Raw genomic sequence first — 20,893 nt, 5'->3', positions numbered from 1 at the left:
CGGGGTTAAACATGTTAGTTAGTCGGTTAAACAATGTGATTGAAAACAATAGACTGGACAGGTTGTTAACAATTTCAACTATCAATAGAGTCAAGCAACATTTTCGAAATGATAAGTTCATGTAAGCGTTAATTTTGTTACAGTTACGAAATTTCAGTGATGTTGATCCTAAAACATTAAACCGGTCATGATCTAAGTTTGTGAATTATGTTTGCAGTTTTCTTGACATGCATTGTGACGTGTCATCGTATCCATTCTATATTAGAAAACTATTGCAGTTATATTAGAAAAGTATCGCATTCATTAATTTGTGATATTAAAAAATCATCGCTATGATATAAGACAAATATCGCATTGATATTTTAAAATATAGCAGTATCGTTGACTTATAGGTGATTTTGGCGTAGCAAACAATTGAATTCATCTCAATTGCATTCCACTGAATTTGCTACATGATATTTATAGAATGTGTACATCTACAAATGATAAATCGTGCATTTATGTTTCATTTATTCAATAATTCATTTTTTTCGCTTAAATACACCTTGATCGTTATTACATAAAATAACTCACGAAAATTATACACCAGACGTATGTCGTGTTAAATGTCACCCTGTTATAAGAAAAGAGTCATTACTTTATACCGAGATATCTGCCTTTCTTCGTACAAATGCTAACATTCGTCTGAAATTTCCCACAATGCAACTCGTTGATATAAGACAATATCGCTCGTTGATATAAGAAAAGCTTTTATCGAATCGCTTCTTCCATAGACTGATCATTAGACTGGCAAACTGTCAAGCTTTAAGGAAATTTAGAAAAACAACCTACCACATGCTACCATTGAGACTAAATAAATGTTAGAAATGTTTACGCCATCTATAGAAATATTCTTTTGTTTGTCTTTATGAATTTTACTTTTACAGTTTAGTCTGCTTTTGGTCTCTTGTTAACGTTTGTCCTTATGAATTTTATTTTTACTGTTTAGTCTGCTTTTGGTGGTATCCATTGGGCGTGGCTATGTACTTAATCACCCCGTTATTGTTCAATAATAACTTTTGTATTCTTTCATTTTTGCTAATATGTTTTGTCAAGATGCCGTTGTGTGATTATTTGTTACATATGACGTTGCTCTGTACTTTTACATCCCGCCGTGTTGTTATTGTTCTATTATAGATTTTGTACTCTTGTCCTTCATTTTTGCTAATATGCTTTGAGATCTCATAAACATGTTTAACCCCGCCGCATTTTTGCGCCTGCCAGGAGCCTCTGGCCTTTGTTAGTCTTGTATTATTTTAATTTTAGTTTCTTGTGTACAATTTGGAGTTTAGTATGGCGTTCATTATCACTGAACTAGTATATATTTGTTTAGGGGCCAGCTGAAGGGCGCCTCCGGGATCGGGAATTTTTCGCTACATTGAAGACCTGTTGGTGACCTTCTGCTGTCGGATTGTTGTCTATTTGCCACATTCTCCATTTCCATTCTCAATATTATTTGTCTATATGCCTTTGTATTTCTTTCTTGCATATGACGTGTTATTTTGCCATAGTTAATGTTTGTTAGTGTATGTTTTAAGAGTAACACACTGTTGTCTGCTGTATCCCTATTATTGACATGTTTACTTTTGGGAATTTTGAATCCTCAATGCTCTTAAACTTTGTATTTGTTTGGCTTTATATTTTTTTGAATATGAGTTTCACAGACGAGTCCTATGTAGACGGAACGCGCGTATGGCGTACTAAATTATAATCCTAGTATCTTTGATAACTATTAACACCACTGGGTCGATGCCACTGCTGGTGGACGATTTGACCCCGAGGGTATCACCACCCCAGTAGTCAGCACTTCGGTATTGACATGGATATCAATTATGTAGTAATTTTTGTAAATTTCCTGTTTATGAAACTTTGAATTGTCCGAAAAACTAAGGATTTTCTTATCCCAGGTAAAGATTACATTTGCAACAACTTTTTGGAATTTCGGATCCTCAATGCTCTTCAACTTTGTATTTGTTTGGCTTTAAAAAAAAAATTATACGAGCGTCACTGATGAGTTTTATGTAGCTGAAACGCGCGTCTGGCATACTAAATTATAATCCTGGTACCTTTGACAACTATTAACACCACTGGATCGATGCCACTGCTAGTGAACGTTTCGTCCCTGAGGGTATCACCAGCCCAGAAGTCAGCACTTCGGTATTGACATGAATATTAATTATGTTGTAATTGCTATAAATTTCTGATTTTTTTGGAAAAACTAGGGATTTTCATAAGTTCTTTGACTTGGGTTGGACAGGTCTTTAAATATGATACACGAAAATGTGGCCCCTCTATAAATGAATGAGATGTTAAGCCCTACTGATATGAAATAAACATTAAATAAATAAACACAGCATTAACACAAGGCCAATTAATTATCGTAAAGAAAAATGTGCACAGGAAAGAATAAATACTAATGTCGAAATTATACACAAATTAAGAATAACATCAGAAAATGAAATAAAATCTAACAATAAAAATATGCTATATGAACATTTTTCAATGGAAAGAACAGATTTAATTTGGGAAATTATGATTCAAGTCTGTTATATTACCCTATACCAAGTCAGGAATACGACAGTTGATATCCATTCGTTTAATGTGTTTAGGCTTTTGATTTTGCCTTTTGATTAGGGACTTTCCGTTTTGAATATTCCTCGGAGTTCAGTATTTTTGTCTTTTTACTGTTTACCCTGATTGTTTTTTGCTTGAATTATGACTATTGAACAGCGGAATAGTACTATTGCCTTCATCTACTACCGTAAGTGTCAGAATAGAAACATGTCAAATTAATGTAACATATAACTGTGAATATTATAAAAATTTCCTTATTCTACAAATGTTTGCGTTGTTTTGCGAGGTGTAGCGTAATAACGAACAAAAATATATCTAGAGAGAGAAAGAGAAAATTAAAGTTTTGCTCTTTACCAACATGCATAGTCAATTTCTGGTTGAGAGTCGAGATATTAGGCAGAATTGACTTGTATTATATCCTCAATTGTCAGAAACTGATATGATGTAAAAGTAGCTGACACATGTGTTTGTAACGGTTCCTGTTAAAACGTTTCAGATTGTGACAGTCTAAAACTAATTTGTTATGTTTACTAGCTCATTTGTGATCCTCATTATTATTCAACAATCTGCAATACATATTTTTTTCACATATTGATCATGCAATATTTTTTTTATTAAAAGAATAAATGACACTCAATGTTAGCGTACATGCTCTTTATGATAGTTTTTAACACTTTAAAACCAATCACATAACAGTAACAAGTGTATTTTAAAGATTAACAATTTGAGTTTTCACATAAAGTTTATTTCTCAATAGGTAAAAATGATATCAACGAAAATAATCGAACACATATTAGATTATTGAATTTTGATATTATTTTAAAGGAAGTTTGTATTTTTACCAGAAAAATGTCTATTTCCTCATGCTGTCATAACCAATATGGAACCTTGAAAATTCAAAACGTATTCAAATGAAAGCAATTCGTTGTTTCAGAAAATATCTGCAAATACATATAATGATAATTTCAAAGCATTGATATTGCATGATATATGGTTATGTTACAATATATTAGGTGACTCTCTTTGTAAACAATCTTAAAAGAAATAGATACATTGTATTGGTTAAACCTGAGTATTTCAGAATAACAAACGATCAATTCTAGAAATCAGATTTTTAAGATGAACAATGGTACGAAAACAGTTTGCTGATGAAAACATTGTGATTTTAATCAAGGTTGAAATGTAACGTTCTGATGAATATGGAGTACTATATAAAAAAGGAAATGAATAATAGAGATTATCCAGTCTTTTCATTTGGTTTTATATACTATGGAGAAGATGGAACCAGTCATTTGGATGATGTATTTTTGACACCAGCAAACATTTCAATACAGATTGCATTTCTTGGCAGGATTCATCGGAGAGTTAACTGGACATCTAAATGCTTGTGAAAACTCTCTCACGTGTGACATTGCACTGTTTGTACTGAAATAAACAAAATGAGTTTGAAACAAGATATAGTTGTGTAAATATTAACATGAAACGCCGTTTATGTACTTAAATAATTAACTAGCTGTATATACTCATGAAAGATGTAAGGCTTACTTTCTTTTACGCCAGACTCAAGGAGACATCCGTATTTTAAATTTCATAAGTTCAGACGAAAAGGCGGAATGTGATTGAAATCTTTGATATTTTCTTACCAAACAAATAAAATAAAAGACCCAAATTGAAAGGCAAACTACAAAAAACGGGACGACATAGAAACTGACAAAATCAAACGTTAAAAATCAACAGAACAAGCAAAAGAGAACTGACACAGTGATGACTAGGTGCAGACATTGTTTCGTAGAAAATGGTGGAAGAACCTGGTTTGATTGCTTACTTAACCCTCTATCTTAATAACAGTTGTTTAAAGTTCCGTTGCAATGACAAAATTGGTTGAGAAATCGAAACATACTTTGTTTCAGTGTAACTTGGATGGAAAGTTGTCTAATTTGCGCTCATACCACATCTTCTTATCTACATATGTCAGGGCGAGTTTAGATATTCCACATGATATAGTCAGTATCAAAAACGAAACTACCTATTATTCTGCTAATTGGTAAATATGACGTCACAAATTTTACTGATTATGTCCTGAGTGTGCAATTGCGACTGAATGTTGAATCGTAAAACGGGTGATGCATGTATAGCAATAGACGCTTACCTCGTCGACACACATGGTCTCGCTCTTTTTAAGATTCCCGGAGTAGGTATTTGTTTCTTTAATCATACATAATACATTGACAAAATTCTGTTATCTAAATCATACATAATACATTGACAAAATACTGTTATCTAAATAAGTGCACTATACAGAGACACGCTAAAGACACATTCGATAACACAATGAATACATACGCTATATCTTCAGATACACTGCCCCGGATAGCTCTACTGTATGCATATCTGTCATTTCTATTAAAGCATTCACTCTGCAAAGAAAAAAGGTTAAAAACAATTACTAGAGAAAGTAGGCTTATTATTTTGTAGGAGCATTTTGTCTACGAATGAATCACTAAGGAGTGACGCTCGTAAAACATTTTTTTCTAGGTATTTCTATTTCTCAAGTATGAATGGCATGTGCCAATATCACACTACGCATTATACCAAACATTCAGTCGCCCTCTTCGTACATTGCTCAACATTATACAAATGTCTATTCCGTTTGTCAAATTCTTAATTTGATCTAATCTCTAGAAAAGTTGTAAAAGAGAGTAGACCCAATTTCCCCTAAATTCATTTCATACCAGGGCCTTTCTCATGAAGTCTTTTTTATATTTGCCCTTATGCTAAATGTCACAGCCAAGTATGTTTAATTCTCAACAAATCATTAAATCATTAACGTATGAAGAATATCCATAACCGCAATTCTGATAATTTTGACAAGATCTTGCATTTATCCTAAAAAATACAAAAAATGAAAAGTTTAAATCATCAAATCAGTCATTCGGGTCCAGTTAGAAGGAATATGCAAGAAACATTTACATATTTTGAATAAAATAGTTCCTACACATAGCAGTATTTTTTGACAACAGTAAAGTGTTTGGATTATCAGTGGACTTCTTCACAAAGAGACAGATAGAAGGAAGACATGTCACATGAGCCGGACACCTTATTCGGACTCCGAGTGACCAGTATTTGCTCTTACTCTTGAATGTCGCGTGTTTGGCTAAAAAAACAGCAAATACCTATTACAGTCGTTTGGTAACACTATGTAAGAGAAAGAAACATACCTGTGCATATGACACAAAGAACATTTGTTCATTCGATAGACCTGTTCCTGGAGCTAGTTTCTCAATCGTGTTGGCCGCCGTCCATTTCTGATAAGCCTATCAAAAAAGTCGATTATTATAAAATTAAATAACTTAATTTTAAAATATCTCAAATAAATCATTTTCTGTTTTTAAGAATAAAGGATAAAATATAAAATTGATTTGATAAAAACGTAAAATGTTATGTCCACGTTTTTTTTTCAGTCAAACTTATAAAGATGTATTTTGAAATAACATTATGTAGTGCCAAATAAAGGTATGAAAGTGTTTATATTATATCAATAGTGTGAAGTTGACGTGAATTGATTCAAGTTGAATGTTGATTTCATAAAATATAAAAATCATTTAAAAACTATTGATTTCTTATAAGATCTTCCAATTACCTTGAAAGCTAGTTTGACTCCACTTGCAATTGCCATTCCTTCACGAGCATACCTCCGTCCATTTACTGGAACCTGCGAGAAAAATAATTTGGAGACTATTTATAAATTTTGCATTTGGAAATTATACCAAACCAAGACAAGATATTGCAGCAATTCATATTGTCATACAAAAGCAGTGGCAGATTATCAATTTACTTAATGAAAAAAGACACAATTTAGATTTCATTTCAACTACAAAACATTTTCTGAAAGTATTATTGCATTGGAAAATTTGAGATAATGACACTTTTGCTCTAGTTAGAACTAAGGAAAAGGTAAAATGTAAATGTAATACTTCTACTAAATAGATATAAGTCCGGGTTACATCTGATGTTATATTTGTTATTCTCGTGGGATTTTGTCTGATGATCGGTCCGTTTCTGTGTGTGTTACATTTTAGTGTTATGTCGTTGTTCTCCTCTTATATTTAATATGTTTCCCTCGGTTTTAGTTTGTTACCCCGATTTTGTTTTTTGTCCATGGATTTATGAGTTTTGAACAGCGGTATACTACTGTTGCCTTTATTTACATCTGATACTTATCACGTTTTCATAACTGTGACACGAGACTGGCTCCACGTGTTAATTCTATCAACATTTTTTCAGGTGACCTCTTTAAAAAGTTTTACAATGAAGTCACTTGTTCAACATTTAACTGTTCCAATGGGAACAAACTGTGCCCCTCTACTTGCCGACTTATTTCTTTATCATTATTAGGCTGACTTCATGCAGGAACTTCTTAGGAAGAAAGATAAGAAGTTAGCAATATCCTTTAACTCTACTTTCTGCTATAAAGATGATGTTCTTTCACCAGATAATTCAAAATTTGGTGACTATGTGGAACGCATCTATCCCATTCAACTAGAGATAAAGGATACTACAGATACAGTTAAGTCAGCTTCATATCTTGACTTACATCTAGAAATTGACAATGAGGGTCGGTTAAAAAACAAAACTTTACGACAAAAGAGATGATTTCAGCTTTCCAATTGTGAACTTTCCACTTCTAAGTAGCAACATTCCAGCAGCACCTGCATACGGGGTATATATCTCCCAATTGATACGATATTCCAGTGCTTGCATTTCCTATCATGATTATTTTTATAGAGGGTTGCTGCTCACAAGGAAGCTTTTTAACCAAGAGTTTCAAATGGTGAAGTTGAAATCATCCCTTCGTAAATTTTACGGACGCCATCACGAGTTGGTTGACCGTTATGGAATAACCGTTTCACAAATGATATCGGATATGTTCCTTACGTCGTAACTACAATCCCCTTCCCTTTCATGAATGTGACCTACCGAATTAGACTATTTACCGGATTTGATATCACATAAGCAACACGACGGGTGCCACATGTGGAGAAGGATCTTCTTACCCTTCCGGAGCACCTGATATCACCCCTAGTTTTTGGTGGGGTTCCTGTTGTTAATTCTTTGGTTTTTCTTTGTTGTGTCATGTGTACTAATTGTTTGTCTGTTTGTCTTTTTCATTTTTAGCCATGGCGTTGTCAGTTCGTTTTAGATTTATGAGTTTGACTGATCCTTTGGTATCTTTCGTCCCTCTTTTAATGTAAACTTTGGCGAAACCACGAACGCAAATATCCACAAAATACTACGTTCCTTAATACACGAAAAGTGATATCCTCAAAAATAATAGAATAGAAAGTATTATTCAAAACCAACACTATGCTTCATGTTTTGGTTGCCATTCTGAAACAGAAAACATACCGGTTGAAGGGAAAATTGACCAGCTATAGCAAATGGTCCCATTGTTTTATTATTGAAGTAATCAATAAAACAGTTTGTGGTAGTGTTATAAGACAGTTTGGTTTTATTGGACCACCATCCTTGTACATTGTAGTCTCCTTTACTATCGTAAACAGAACCTAAAAATAGAATTTGATATAAGAAATCGCAAAAGTATTAGTAAAAAGAATCTCTTTCAAAGATGTAAGAATAGACAAACACACAATTGTCATGCTAGAAACTACAAAGGTGTTTTTAAATATCAGACTGAGAGAAGATCAATGACTGACTATACCCAAGTCAGCCATTGAGTTTTTTTCAACTATAGCCATTAAGAGTTGCATATAATGCAGATATAACAGCAATAGAGCTTTTTTTCTAAACTGTATGTATTCATGAGAATTTTGTAGCTTTTATTTTACCAATACAGGGAATATAAATCTACCAACGACAGGAATGCAGGTATGGGAGATTCGGACGTCTGCAGGGAACATTTCTTGTACTTAAACAAGTTTTATGAAAGAAACACGGACGATTTATCTGAAAGTGCATACATTTTGAACAACACTTACCTTTTATAACAATTGTTATGTGCATTGAAAATAGAAAAAAATATTTATTAATACATCCTGGGCTATTGATATTTACAAAAACATGCAAATTCTATAGGTTTACAAGAGGGACATTACAAGTTCAAAAAATAAGATTTAAGCTAGAATAAGTTTTTGAACATATGAATCTCACAATATTCAGAATGCCCTATATTTTTATAGATTCTAACCAAATTCTTATCATCAACCACTGTAATATCTTTGTGTATATATTCTCTATCAAAAGTCACTAACTTGTCTTTTGAATGTATTATGATATGCATCTGGAGTAAAGAATATCCTCATATATAATGACTCCCATAGCACTAGTCCAAATAATTATGACATCTTGAAAGGCTATTATATTTTTTTTCTTTGACGCGTCACAGTAAGGCGTCAAAGCAAAAATTTAAAATAGACTTCCAAGACATCATAATTATTTGGATTACCATAACACTTGCTAACTGCGTTCGTATAAGGTTGTCTGTGTTAGATAAAGCTATGTGAAACTATTTTTCAAATGAGATGATTGAAATTGAGATCATCATCGCTTCTTAATAAGTTTAAGTTTTAGTTTCAGAACTGAAGGGTAAATTAAATAATAAAATATTTCTTTTTTTCTTTTTAAAGAGAGCAACCTGTTTTAATTGTGCCAATGTAGATGTCTAACTGTCTCATCTATTTGTTTGAGGTCTTTTACAGCATGCATAGTTGGTTATTTTCAAATCATTTTTGTTGTAATGTTTACATGTAGCTAACAATAATTTATATTGCAGGTATTTTTTTGAGACTGTGTATACTCTTACTTTTCGTTCTCAATTTTACATACCATATCGGTCTATAGCATGAACCAGATAATGCCCTAACAAACTACCCATAGAACCAAAGTTCGTGTAATGTGGAAGTGAATAATCATAGACAGGAAATTGCAGCAAACCAGCCGGCACAATTAGCTCATGCCAAGGTCCATAGTATTCCATATAAGTGTCATAAGTATGTAAAACCCATCTTGATCTGTCTTCTCCCACACGTAACCGGTTGTTCCAGTCTTTTAGTTTGAATTTGTTGAGGTTAAGTTCATTTTCAAAATAATCAGTTCTGCTTATTTTCAACTGTAAAAGTGAAACATTTTGATTGAGACAAATACCAGTTCTGATGTACTACTACAACTGTTAAATCTCTTACGAAAGCTATTACAAATACACATATGTTGTCATTAAACAACATACCAAATATCTGGTTCCGATATTACTTCCTTAAATTGATATAGTAATATGATGAAAGACGCCATCATGATTCGGTTTACATGGTTTTGAGTGGTTAGCACGTTGCTCAGCAATAAGGGTCACTGTGTAGTGTTTGGTCGACTGTCGGTTGTCTCTTCTTCGTGTTTCTTTTAGCCAATGTGTTCTCTGTTTTGAGTTTTGAGATTTTGTCGTGTGTTTTTTGTCATGGTGTTTTCTGATTTGATTTTGTCGTGTTTCTTTTTGCTAAGTTGTTGTCTGTTATGATATTTTTTTATAACCAATGTGTTTTTCTTCGATTCTTGCTTTGAAAGGTTAACATGCATTCTCAATTTTAACATGGTATTTTCTTTCTTTTTAAAACGTCAAATTTTGTCAGAATTCACCTTTGAATTTACCTACGAGTTCTTTGTTATACTTTTTATTGTATTAGTACATGTAGGCAACGAGTAGATCGATTTTTGAATGAAATAAATACTTACTGACTGGTATATAGAGGCCAGTTGGTCATCATTCATCATGAAATCAGGGTAGCCCATTTTGTCCAAAGATGCCATTATCTGTCATAAAAATCAATACTCAATTGTCATGTTAAAATATACCAAACTATCTTATATATTAATTGAATGAAAAATATTTTTGTTTGGACATATAGCTTTATTCATAAAAAATATCAATATTAATATACAAGAGACTTTATATTAATTGAAGTCCATTATCCTTCATCAGTGGTGATATCCTCACGAAATATAATTTAATTTATGAACAGAAAATAACTGACTAGAATGTGAGGAAAAATTACCATTGTCCAGCATTTATTGACTGTTGCATTAAGCCCAGTGGCAAATATTTCATACATGTTCAGAAAGAACAAACCATTAACAAATACAACAGGTAGATCCTGCTATAAGTGGTCGACCTGGATGATCGGTGGAGAACTCGGAATGGCATTGAAAAATGAGAGTTATAGGATATGGACAGTACGCTACCTACAGACCCTAAAGAGTTGTAGCAAGTGGTCTTAATGTTTAGAAACGGGGCATCCACTCATATCAGAGATATCAAATTTAACGTCCCTATTCTGATCGGCCATGGTTGCGAACTTATACATCTCGTACAGAAAAAACGTTTTCACTGTTTCACAAGGGTTTAAATGACATTTGGATGACCATATGTTTTTATCCCAGTCACTCTTTGCGTCTCTGTTCTTGATTCCAATCGACATTTGATAGAGATTCGGTGTAATATTATAACAAAAGAAGGCACGAAATGCAGTTCAAAATAACATAGATAACCTTGCATCTAATAACTCATTTTTGAAATTGAGTTAATAATAATGGAGAGCAACCATAAATCACGTGTCAAAAAAAAAATCAAATGATATACTACTATTGTTGTTTTCTAGAATAATCTGCACATGTAGTTATATGGTTGTATAAAATTGATATCTTTGAACTAGCTTCAAACATAGACATGCTTATCCAAGGTATCTAATAGTACCACATGAACATGGCATTTCCGAAGTGAACACAAATATGTAGAATACCTTCTCTTTTGCCAAGTCTTTGGTAGCACGATCCATAAACACATTCTGTACAATACCGTCTGACAGGGCGTTTTTAACGTAGTCTAATATTTCGTGAACCTGTAGGAACATAATAAAGAGTTACAGTTGAAACAATGATACATGAATTAAAAAAATACGTCAAGAAATTCAAAGTGTAAATTTCTTTAACTTATTAATGAAGCCATTGTTTGAACACTAATGTTCTTTAAAAAAAGGACAACCATTTACATATATATTTTGAGGGGTGCAGGGTTGCTGGTTGCACATCTATTTTCATCTGTTGCTAGATGTTTGTGTATGTTGATATTTTTTCACACTTTGTGAACAATTATATCTTCTCTAAAGCAACACTATTCAATTTCAGTTCTTAGCAGACTAGGATATCCATTTTCAAAATCAAAGTCAAGAATTTACAAGAACCAAAACATTTGAAGAGCTTAGAATAACGTTGTTTACCTTTTGTTTGTTTCTGTCAGCAAAATGATCCTTAACGTAAAGTGAACTAAGTGCATCTCCCATATTCATATCCATGTTGTAAAAACAATAATACCACGTGCCAAGGAATTGTGGGATACCATATCTATCTACGTAAAATTCCCGGTTAGCATGGACATACTCCCAAGACAACTGTTGAACATAGCGCTGTGCCATCCTCCATGTAAAGTAGTTGTTCAGCATCCTTTAATGTAAAGAAAGTATGCGTTGTCGTCATTTGAAAACTAGTTTTTAATGTACATCAGACTTAAATTTTCAAAGGGAAACAAAAAGATAAAAAAAAAATATGAAAATAATACAACATCTAGCTGTCCGAGGTTGTCCTGGTCACAGACCACGTATTAACTATATGAATGAATGAATAAATAATTTATGAAAAGTGCAACCTGAATGGCCATAATATAATACATATGTTATGAACATTGTTATTTTTAGCCAGGCTTATAGGCTTACGAACCAGGTTCATTTTAAAACATTAGTATACATGTATAGCTACATTTGATTTGATATAAAATATCAAGTTTTAGATTTATTACGAAAATTAAGAAAATGTGCGAATAATTTACACACATTACTTTGACGAAAAAATAGTACATAATGTATACTATTAACTTAATATGGTAAATGAAGAAAAGTCTTCATCCTAAATTTATTTCTTTTTCGGTAAAAATTTAACTAAGAATTTATAAAATTTCGATTAGAACATCTAGAAATAGTTATATTGACAAGAGAAATGTACAGGACGTATTCATTTACAAATATATATATATAAAGCTAAATCTGTACCTATTTTTATCAGGGCCTAGATTTTTCACCATGTCAACCATCTGTCTTAACCAATCATCTTCCATGATGATAACTTTTGTATTAGCATTTACACCAGCTTCTCTAAACATCTTGGTTAACAGGGAAGTGAAGTCAATCTACAAACAGAATATGTTTTGTTTTTTAATTACTATGTTCTGATATGATCATTAAAGTAAGAATTCACTAGTTTGAGTTATAAAATTATACCCTCCTTTCATACAGAGACCTATAGAATGACAACCAAAAGCGTACAATCATGTAAGCAGGAGGTCAAGTAAGTGTCCTTATGTGTTATTTCCCTTTTGAAAGCGAAATATACGAGCTGTTGTTGACCTGATGTTAAAAAAATTTGTAAGGGTTCCGCGGAACCCAGTGTCTCGCCTACTATTGCTGTAAATCACAGGCTCAACAAAAATGAGGAAATAAATCAATAAAAATATTCCTCTTGTGCTATCTTTTGATTGTAAGAAGCTTCTTAAAGTTTGGTAAAAATCTAGGATAGTTAATGAATCTAATAAAATTGAGAATGGAAATGGGGAATGTGTCAAAGAGACAACAACCCGACCAAATAAAAGAAACAACAGCAGAAGGTCACCAACAGGTCTTCAATGTAGCGAGAAATTCCCGCACCCGGAGGCGTCCTTCAGCTGGCCCCTAAACAAATATATACTAGTTCAGTGATAATGAACGCCATACTAATTTCCAAATTGTACACACGAAACTAAAATTAAAATAATACAAGACTAATAAACGTTTTGAAAACTTTAACTGCTGACTGTATGTAATGTTAACTGGAAGAAAATCTAAGTCCATTTAAAAGTAAAATACAGCAAAAATGGAGTTATCTTTTTACAAAATTTACTTCTGGATACTATATAATGATCATAAATAAGCTTCTGTCCAAGTTTGGTACAAACCAAGGATAGTTTAAGAAATTAATTAAAATTTTAAAAACTTTAAACACAGAGTGAGTGTAATGTTTCCCCGCAGAAAAAAACTAAGTCCATTTAAAAGTAAAATACGGAAAAAATGGATTTATTTTTTTACAAAATTTACTTCTGGATACTATCTAAATTAAATGATAATAAACAAGCTTCTGTCCAAGTTTGGTACTAACCAAGGATAGTTTAAGAAAGTTATTAAAATTCTAAAAACTTTAACCACAGAGTGAATATAATGTTTCCCCACAGAAAAACTAAGTCCATTTATAAGTAAAATACGGAAAAAATGGAATTTTATTTATACAAAATTTACTTCTAGATACTATCTTATGATCATAAACAAGCTTCTGTCCAAGTTTGGTAGAAATCCAGTATAGTTTAAGAAAGTTATTAAAATTTCAAAAACTTTAACCACAGAGTGAATATTTGTGAACGCCGCCGACGACGACGGAATGTAGGATCGCTTAGTCTCGCTTTTTCCACTAAAGTCGAAGGCTCGACAATAAATGATTTACTGTCCTAATTACAGAGAGTCTTTTAACAAGGTAGTGTGTAAATGCCTGCAGTCTAGAAGAGTATTCTGTCTTGAAAAATTACAAGATGGTACTACGAAAATATGTAGTTATACGGAATCCGAGAAATCTCCGCATTTAAATTAAATTGAATAATTGTTTTTGTTGAGAGTTTGCTTTCACTGTATTACTGTGGAATACCTTTGGTTTCATTCGGAAATATGTATCTTCTGTACTTTAAGATTGTATATAAGTTTTATATAAATATTGTTTTCTTGTGATTATAAAAATATCGTTTGAGGCTGTTTTCGCTCTATATATAACAATCAACTGATGGCAAAAAATATACTTAGGACAAACAAAATAACCCTGTTTCAAGATTGAAACATTTGTGAGTGTGGAATACTTGAATCTTCTACTTTATCTTATATATATTTCATATCAAATCTTAGCAAATCGACTAATTCAAAAAAAAAAGGTCCATATATGTTAACTATCATAAATTACTCAGGGTTTCTCATAAAAAATACGAGCTATAATAATTTTTACTTACGACGTTTCCAGTCTGTGATGTAAAATCTCGTAAAGAAATTCTCCTTTCATCAGCATGAGGATCATATGTGGGATACGTGTAAGCAGTTAACTAAAAAAAAAAAAAACAGCAATGAATAGATATAATAAGATGTGGTATGACGGTGCTAATGAGACAACTCTCCATCGATTTTGTAAAATTTGTAAAAGTAAACCATTATAGGTCAAAGTACGACCTTCAACACGGAGCCATTGTTAATACCGAACAGCAAGCTGCATATGTTTGTTATATATGCTAGATTTATCTATACGCCTTTGATCTTCAATTCACAGTTTGGCGTGGTCGTCAGTTTTGCCAAAACAAAAACCTATACAACCGATGCAAGGGTCGTCTTAATCTTGCAGTGAAAAAATATTGCTCTGTATTGAAGGCCTCGCTGTGACTGAGATGTAGAACAGCAATAAAAACGCTGTTACTTTGCATTTTGTGTTTTTTGCTGTGTATATACTGATTTTGAGTTATGGATCATGGATACCCCATATCCTTTCTTTTTATTTATGATAGAACTTAAAAAGTGTATACATACTATGAACCCGCTCTTTGGTTTATGGGGAAGAAGGATAAAACAATCACTCAAACAAACGAAACACATTTTATAATACTTCCATTGTTTAAGGCCAAGCAGGACCCTTTATTTGCACACTTAAATCAATATATACAAACTGCTATGTTTGGAACAACATTACTTATTTGTACTTACATTTGCAAGTTTGAGTTCCATACCATATGCATCGTTAACAAATGTTTCAATCTTCTGAGTGGAGTTTTCTATTGTCAAATTAGAATCTCGTACTAACAATGTTCCAACAGTTCTCATAAACTTCTTCAAATCTTGGGTATACTAAAAGGCATACCAAAATAAAAACAAGAGTGTACACAATGAAATGTCTCGCCTTCTTTACTAAACATTGATATTATGTTGATAGTCCTAAATATAAAGCTTTATAACAACTATCACATAAACTTAACATTAACCAAGATAGCTAAAGAAAGACCAATGAACCATGAAAATAAGGCCAAGGTCAGATGAACCATGCCAGGCAGACATGTACAGCTAACAAAGCTTCCATACAACAGATATAGTTGATCTATTACTTATAGTTTAAGAAAAATAGACAAAAACACAAAATTTTTACACTGTGCAATGAACCGTTAAATTGAGGTCATGGTAAAATAAAACCTGCGGGACTGACATATGAATCATAATATATTTCCATACACCAAATATAGTTGACCTTTGGCATATAATATTAGATAAAAAGAACAAAACTTAAAAACTTAACTTTGACCACTGAACCTTCTAAAATATAAACCTTTTAAGAAGTTAGCTAACTTCGCCGCAGCCGCCGGACCACTATCCCTATGTCGAGCTTTCTGCAACAAAAGTTGCAGGCTCGACAAAATTGTACTTTTGGCATAACAATTTATTTACAGTGAAAACAAATAGTTTCATTATTAAATATGGGAATAAGGAGATATGGTTTAAATGAGACAACTATACAGAGACCTCGTATGCGGGCCTCCAACAATTAGCCGCGAGTAGTCGATCTACTGTATCACAAAAAGGTGCAGACGAGGCCAATCTTAACTGACTAGGATTGTCAGTGTTCCTACCGAAGGTTGATGATTCTCTCAGTCTGAGGACACTCCGGCTTCATTCCTACAACTAATAACTGTCCGTCTCAAAATAACAAAAAAGTGCTGAAAGTTGCGTTAAATACCCATCAATTAATCAATCCAACAATTAGCGTAATCATACTTGTAGATTAGGAAACAAGAGTGCACACACTGAAATGTTTCGCCTTTTTTACTAATCATTGATATTATGTTGATAGTCCTTATAATAAAGCTTTATTTCAACTGTCACATAAACTTAACATAAACCAAGACAAGAGTGCACACACTGAAATGTCTCGCCTTCTTTACTAATCCTTGATACTATCTTGATAGACCTAAATATAAAGCTTTCTTACAACTGTCACATAAACTCAACATTAACCAAGAAAAGGAAACATTGATCAATGAACCATGAAAATGAGGTCAAGGTCAGATGAACCATGCCAGGCAAACATGTATAGCTAACAATTCTTCAATACAACAAATATAGTTGACTTATTGCTTATAAATAAAGAAAAACAGACCAAAACACAAAAACACTTAAAACTTAGCAATGGACCGTGAAAATGAGGTCAAATTTCAAATAAAACCAGCGTAACCGACATTAAGATCATAAAAATATGTCCATACACCAAATATAGTTGACCTAAAGCATAAAGTATTAGAAAAATAGACCAAAACTAAAAACTTAACTTTGACCACTGAACCATAACAAATGAGGTCAAGGTCAGATGACACCTGTCAGCTAGACATGCACACCTTACAATCATTCCATACACCAATTATAGTAGACCTATTGTATATAGTATAAGAAAAACAGACCAAAACACAAAAACTTAACTAAAACCACTGAACCATGAAAATGAGGTCAAGGTCAGATGACACCTGTCAGCTAGACATGTACACCTTACAATCATTCCATACACCAATTATAGTAGACCTATTGCATATAGTATAAGAAAAACAGACCAAAACACAAAAACTTAACTATAACCACTGAACCATGAAAATGAGGTCAAGGTCAGATGACACCTGCCAGTTGGACATGTACACCTTACAGTCCTTCCATACACCGAATATACTCGACCTATTGCTTATAGTATCTGAGATATGGACTTGACCACGAAAACTTAACCTTGTTCATTGATCCATGAAATGAGGTCGAGGTCAAGTGAAAACTGTCTGACAGGCATGAAGACCTTGCAAGGTACGCACATACCAAATATAGTTATCCAATTACTTATAATAAGAGAGAATTTAACATAACAAAACACTTTTTTTCAAGTAGTCACTGAACCATGAAAATGAGGTCAAGGACACTGGACATGTGACTGACGGAAAGTTCGTAACATGAGGCATCTATATACAAAGTATGAAGCATCCAGGTCTTCCACCTTCTAAAATATAAAGCTTTTAAGAAGTGAGCTAACACCGCCGCAGCCGCCGCAGCCGCCGTAGCCGCCGCCGCCGGATCACTATCCCTATGTCGAGCTTTCTGCAACAAAAGTTGCAGGCTCGACAAAAACAAAACATTGACCTTTGAACCATGAAAATGAGGTCACAGTCAGATGAACCATGCCAGGAAGGCATGTACAGCTAACAATTCTTCCATACAACAAATAAAATTGACTTATTGCTTATATTTTAAGAAAAACAGACCTAAACACAAAAGCTTAACACTGAGCAATGAACCGTAAAAAATGAGGTCAAGGTAAAATAAAACCTGCGCGACTGACATGTAGATCATGAAATATTTCCATACACCAAATATAGTTGACCTATTGCATATAGTATAAGAAAAAAAGGCCAAGACTCAAAAACTTAACTAAAACCACTGAACCATGAAAATGAGGTCAAGGTTATATGACACCTGCCAGATAGACCTGTACACCTTACAACCATTCCATACAACAAACATAGAAGACCTATTGCATACAGTACAAGAAAAACAGACCGTCACAAAAACTTAAGTATAACCACTGAACCATGAAAATGAGGTCAAGGTCAGATGACACCTGCCAGTTGGACATGTATACCTTACAGTGCTTCCATACACCGAATATACTAGACCTATTGCTTATAGTATCTCAGATATGGACTTGACCACCAAAACTTAACCTTGTTCACTGATCCATGAAATGAGCTCGATGTCAAGTGAAAACTGTCTGACGGGCAAGAGGAACTTGCAAGGTACGCACATACCAAATATAGGTATCCTATTACTTATAATAAGAGAGAATTTAACATTACGAAACATTTTAACTTTTTTTTCAAGTAGTCACTGAACCATGAAAATGAGGTCAAGGACATTAGACATGTGACTGACGGAAACTTCGTAACATGAGGCATCCATATACAAAGTATGAAGCATCCAGGTCTCCCACCTTCTAAAATATAAAGCTTTTAAGAAGTGAGCTAACACCGCCGCCGCCGCCACCGGATCACTATCCCTATGTCGAGCTTTCTGCGACAAAAGTCGCAGGCTCGACAAAAACGGTACAAAATGTGAAACAATTACAAGAATATAACCAGAGGATCACGTTAGATGTATTTGAATGTTGGGTCTCGGTGCTCATCCACTTCGTACTTTATTTTGCCTTCAACTTTCATCTCAGTTCAAACAAAAAGGAAAATACAAGTTCAAGTCAGAAAGTTTATTCAATTTGTCGACTCGATTGGAAAATTATAATAAAAGTTTAGAATTTAAGATCTCAGCAAGTGTAAGCTATGTAGACGGCAGACTTCGGATTACTATGTCTCGTATTCGGAACTTTCTATAAAAAAGACAAAGTGACCATGAAAGGTAGAGGTTTTTATAACTTAATTAAAAATAGTCATACCTTCTCATCTTCTGTGTGAAGGTAATACCACCAGTACATGGTCATACCAGAATAATCTATCTGTAGGAAAAATAATTGCGATGTTAACTAAAAGAAACCATCGACTACACGACGAGCACCGATCTTTGTTTAAAAATTACAAAATTCAAAATGCAGTTAAAAGGGACATGCGATTCTTCAATAGTCTTTAAAATCAGTACTCAAGAGTGGAACTACCAAAGGTTATCTGCATAATGTAGAACAAAATTGAAATGAAACTGACACGTTATAAATTTCTTGAGGTCGATGTGCTTTGTTTTATTTACCTTCATTTTAGAAGCTCAAACCTAAACATTTGAAAACTATTTATGATAAAATATTTAGAAACTCTAGATGTACTAATGTATGAAAAGGGAAACTTAAAAGAATATCCTCCTTAATAAAAGGTAGACTTTGCCTGAAGACGTTGGAACCTTAATTTCTAAACTTATCTTTACTTTTTCCTACAGATATTAAAAAACGCCCCCAACCCTTTTTTCTTGTGATACATGTGTACTACAGTCTAGTACTTGGTGCGTTTTCTTTAAAGGATATTAAAAGTAAAGAGCATTGATTTCTACTAAACTCACGCTATTTATACTAATTGTAATGCATATACATATGTTAAAGGGAAGTCAAAATCCCGATACACATTAACATGAATACATGCCTCTATGACCCTTTTCTTCCAGTCATTCCAGTCAGTAGCCACTCTAAATGAAAATAATGCATTAGTCCAGTAGTCCATATGGACCTTTTCTAGAGCATTCTGCATGTTCCACGTAGAACTGTTCCACGTACCTAAAACATACCAACCTCCTGTATTTGGTAGAATTTTGTTCAGAAAAGGATATCCCTTGGCCCTTTCCTTCAAATAAGAGTTCGTACAAGACGCAAACATGTCTTTAAGTTTCCTTTCAGCAGAATGGTCGTTGCCATTAATAACAGAAGATTCCAAAATATTTTTCAACTTTTCTTCATTTTCGTAATATAATTTTGAATATACTGTTTTAGAATACGTTTCTGAATCCAGACGATTATTATTCGTAAAACCACCGCAAGCGTACTTGTAAAAGTTTTTACATGGGTCAACAGATTTATTCATGTTGCCAACGACATAAGAAGCACTTTTCAAACACGCCGCGGTTACGCAGACATTTTCCTCTATGACAACAGTAGGTTTCCCGGTAGTGAAGAGTATCACAAATACAACACAGACAAGCGAAACAACAAAAATTACAACAATTGAAATAAGTTCTGTGAACTTTAATCCAGAAATATGTTTTACAAGTCCAGGAACAATCGGTATTTTATCAGACTTTGCCGAGTCGAACTGTTTATACTCCTCCGTCATTTTGGAAAGAAACGAACAAAACAAGTTCTAGATGCTCAGCTGTAGACCAAATGAATACCAAAATACAACTAGTCAGGATGGGACTGAATACCATAATTCTATATATTTATTCATGTCGGTAGTAACATGTAACTTGTTGTAATTTATTGAGCTAGCGACAGCAAGAAGATGGTACAGATTCAATAATAAAGTCAATAATTAAAGACCAGGCACGTCTGTCTAACTAGGTCACTGTTTTATCAGCCATTATACAACTAACTGGCCATCTTATTTATTTTT

The 20,893-nt window shown here is 33.2% G+C and overlaps 1 protein-coding gene across 1 annotated transcript; it reads right to left on the bottom strand.

The window, feature by feature from the left end:
• Positions 1 to 3,237: 3,237 nt before the first annotated feature.
• On the bottom strand, positions 3,238 to 20,661 carry LOC134685152 (endothelin-converting enzyme 1-like). The gene is made up of 14 exons (XM_063544629.1): positions 19,931 to 20,661; positions 19,243 to 19,302; positions 15,486 to 15,626; positions 14,747 to 14,836; positions 12,720 to 12,856; positions 11,895 to 12,117; positions 11,418 to 11,516; positions 10,354 to 10,431; positions 9,457 to 9,739; positions 8,020 to 8,177; positions 6,254 to 6,325; positions 5,832 to 5,927; positions 4,957 to 5,030; positions 3,238 to 4,038 (listed from the first exon to the last, which is right to left on the bottom strand). The coding sequence occupies exons 1-14, from the start codon at positions 20,612 to 20,614 to the stop codon at positions 3,939 to 3,941; spliced, it is 2,295 nt and encodes a 764-aa protein (XP_063400699.1). The 5' UTR covers positions 20,615 to 20,661; the 3' UTR covers positions 3,238 to 3,938.
• Between the last annotated feature and the right edge of the window lie 232 nt (positions 20,662 to 20,893).

The sequence above is a fragment of the Mytilus trossulus genome, chromosome 9 (genome assembly GCF_036588685.1).
Source record: "Mytilus trossulus isolate FHL-02 chromosome 9, PNRI_Mtr1.1.1.hap1, whole genome shotgun sequence".
In the NCBI taxonomy this organism is placed as follows: Eukaryota; Metazoa; Mollusca; class Bivalvia; order Mytilida; family Mytilidae; genus Mytilus; species Mytilus trossulus.
This window is presented reverse-complemented; position numbering and strand designations above follow the sequence as displayed.